Source organism: Penaeus monodon, chromosome 29 (genome assembly GCF_015228065.2).
Source record: "Penaeus monodon isolate SGIC_2016 chromosome 29, NSTDA_Pmon_1, whole genome shotgun sequence".
In the NCBI taxonomy this organism is placed as follows: domain Eukaryota; kingdom Metazoa; phylum Arthropoda; class Malacostraca; order Decapoda; family Penaeidae; genus Penaeus; species Penaeus monodon.
The window spans coordinates 29,090,571-29,092,891 of record NC_051414.1 but is presented as its reverse complement, the minus strand read 5'-3'; the positions used below and the strand labels follow the sequence as shown (position 1 = coordinate 29,092,891).

Genomic DNA, 2,321 nt, shown 5'->3' with positions numbered 1-2,321 from the left:
AAATGAAGGTAGAGGGAAGGTTGAGCGACTGTGCTACAAACATGACGCTCTCATTTAACTAAATAATTTGGTAAAATAGGCAGACCTCACATTTTCAAAATTTACATCATAGCCACTACATCTCGAGACGTAAGTTATCCTTATCGAAGAAAAGTATATGATGTGACGAAATATTTAATGAAGATTATTCTGAGCCAATGGAGCGGGAAGAATTAACTAGGCGTAAAGGTATCTGAGATTTTGACCATGAGTTATTCTTTAGACAACTTCCTTTTAAAAGTCCAAGGTTAATGCAGATATAAAAAAGTAAACTGGGTGAAATAGATATCCACCTGTAATTTTTTATGCATTAAACGTGCGGGAATTTGGTGTTTCATCATACATGGTTCGTTTACTGTATGAACAAACACGAACGCAGCAATGTGTGTGCCGAGATGAAATGGACAAGACCACACGAAAAAAAGCTGTTTCATTTCACTGTTTACCAAATGTGTTCACAGGACCAAGCTGGCATGAATGGCGGGAGGTCTATCTATTGATTTACCATTGTTTTTCAATACTAACTAAACGGTACAGTATACACATTCACGGAGGCCTAAAGCGTTAGAGAACATCACGTAAAGAACATTAACAGAGAAATATTTTTAGATGTCGAAGGATAAGAGGTAATGAACAAAGTTTTTTTTTTTTTAAATATCTTCTCTCAGTCACCTGTGTCCTCTTTTCAGCTCTGCCAGGCGATTCGACTGATGCTGAAGTACACGGGCACTGAGTACGAGGAGAAGTTCTACCCTGTCGGCGACGCCCCAGCTTACGACAAGAGTGAATGGCTCTCCGTCAAGTTCAAGCTCGGCCTCGCTTTCCCAAATGTGAGTTAAACGAGAGACAGGTTAGTGTTATCGAGGAACAAGAAGAGTCCTGGTGGTGAAGAGAGTGTGGTTGGTTCAGAGGTAAAAAAAGAACGGACTTTCCACTGGCCCCAATTCGCACACAGCATTTCAAACAACGTCTATGTAATTACTTATATAGACCTTGACGGGAAGTTCCCTCTTCTGCCAAACGTTGACATTTCAGCTATCTTACTGGCAGCCTTAGTTAGGATGAACTCGGTTCCATGCAAGAAGAGCTGTTGTGACATAATGCGGTTTGCAAGAAGGCGCTTGCACTGTTGCTTCACTGTCAATGAAATCGTGTTCTTAGAGTGGGATATGTTGCGTCGCTCGAAATTGTAAATCGACCGGTTCGAAATGGGTGTGCTTTGTATTCTGCGAGGTTCCTTAAATTAATTTCATACGGACCATTGTTATCTCTTTCATGCATAATTAACTATTATATCAGTGGTAGTCAATACAGATTAAAACGAGGAACTAGCACACGCAAACTGCATGATCACAGGGCAGCTTTATGAGAAATACCTACTGCACAGTTGATCTCAACGTTTCAAAAGCTCAAGAAAGCCTCAAATAGCCAAACTAGGCTGAGCCGGAAATATGAACTTGATTCCGTAATTTCTATTGGATGGGAAAGAACATCCCAGTTATTAATTCAGGGTCAGGTTATGGAGATACGGAGAAAGCCATGCATATGTATGTTCTAATTAAATCTTTGCTTGGATCAGTTCGTGTAAAGCTGTGTTGTTTATATTTTAGTATGTAGGAGAATGCCGAGCAGGCTCAGGAAATAAATTAATGAAGTTATATATAAAACGAAGGCTTATCAGTAATAAAAAAGCAATTGATTTTAATATGATTTCAGTGTGAATCAATCTTACTCTCTCTTATCATTTTCCTCTCTAACTCTTTCATTCTCTTACTCTTTCTTTCAGGCATTTACTCCCACACCCACTGTCTATCATTTATTCTACAATCCTCTCATTTATAATCCATCTACCTGAGTGAGAGAGAAAGATTACCTCTTTCTAACTTCTCCATCTTCTGGCAGCTGCCTTACTACATCGACGGAGACGTAAAGATATCGCAGAGCAAAGCCATCATGCGCTACCTGGCACGGAAGCATGACCTGTGTGGCACCACGCCGGAGGAAGTCATCAGGACGGATATGCTCGAATACCAGCTGGCAGACATGCAAAACGCTTTCTTTGACGTCACCTACGAACACTACGTAAGGAGTCGCTAGGTGTATTTTTTTTAAATATTTGCTAATCCGCAAATGTATTTACGTATTTTTGTAAAGTTAAGAACATGTGGATAGGCATATGGACGGAAATGTAACTCAGCGTTAATAGTTCCTAGTAATACTCTTTCTCACGTTAGCAATTCCTGAGAAAAATCTTAAATAATCACGTTAGCCCGTAATCCCAA

At 39.9% G+C, this 2,321-nt stretch overlaps 1 protein-coding gene across 1 annotated transcript in view; it reads left to right on the top strand.

Annotated features, from left to right (window-relative positions):
- The window catches only part of LOC119592117 (glutathione S-transferase Mu 1-like), a 14,650-nt gene that overhangs the window by 9,428 nt on the left and 2,901 nt on the right, over positions 1–2,321 (top strand). The window contains exons 2-3 of the mRNA XM_037940937.1: positions 729–869; positions 1,942–2,121. Coding sequence (XP_037796865.1) covers positions 729–869; positions 1,942–2,121 — 321 coding nt within the window. The remainder of the gene's footprint in view (positions 1–728; positions 870–1,941; positions 2,122–2,321) is intronic.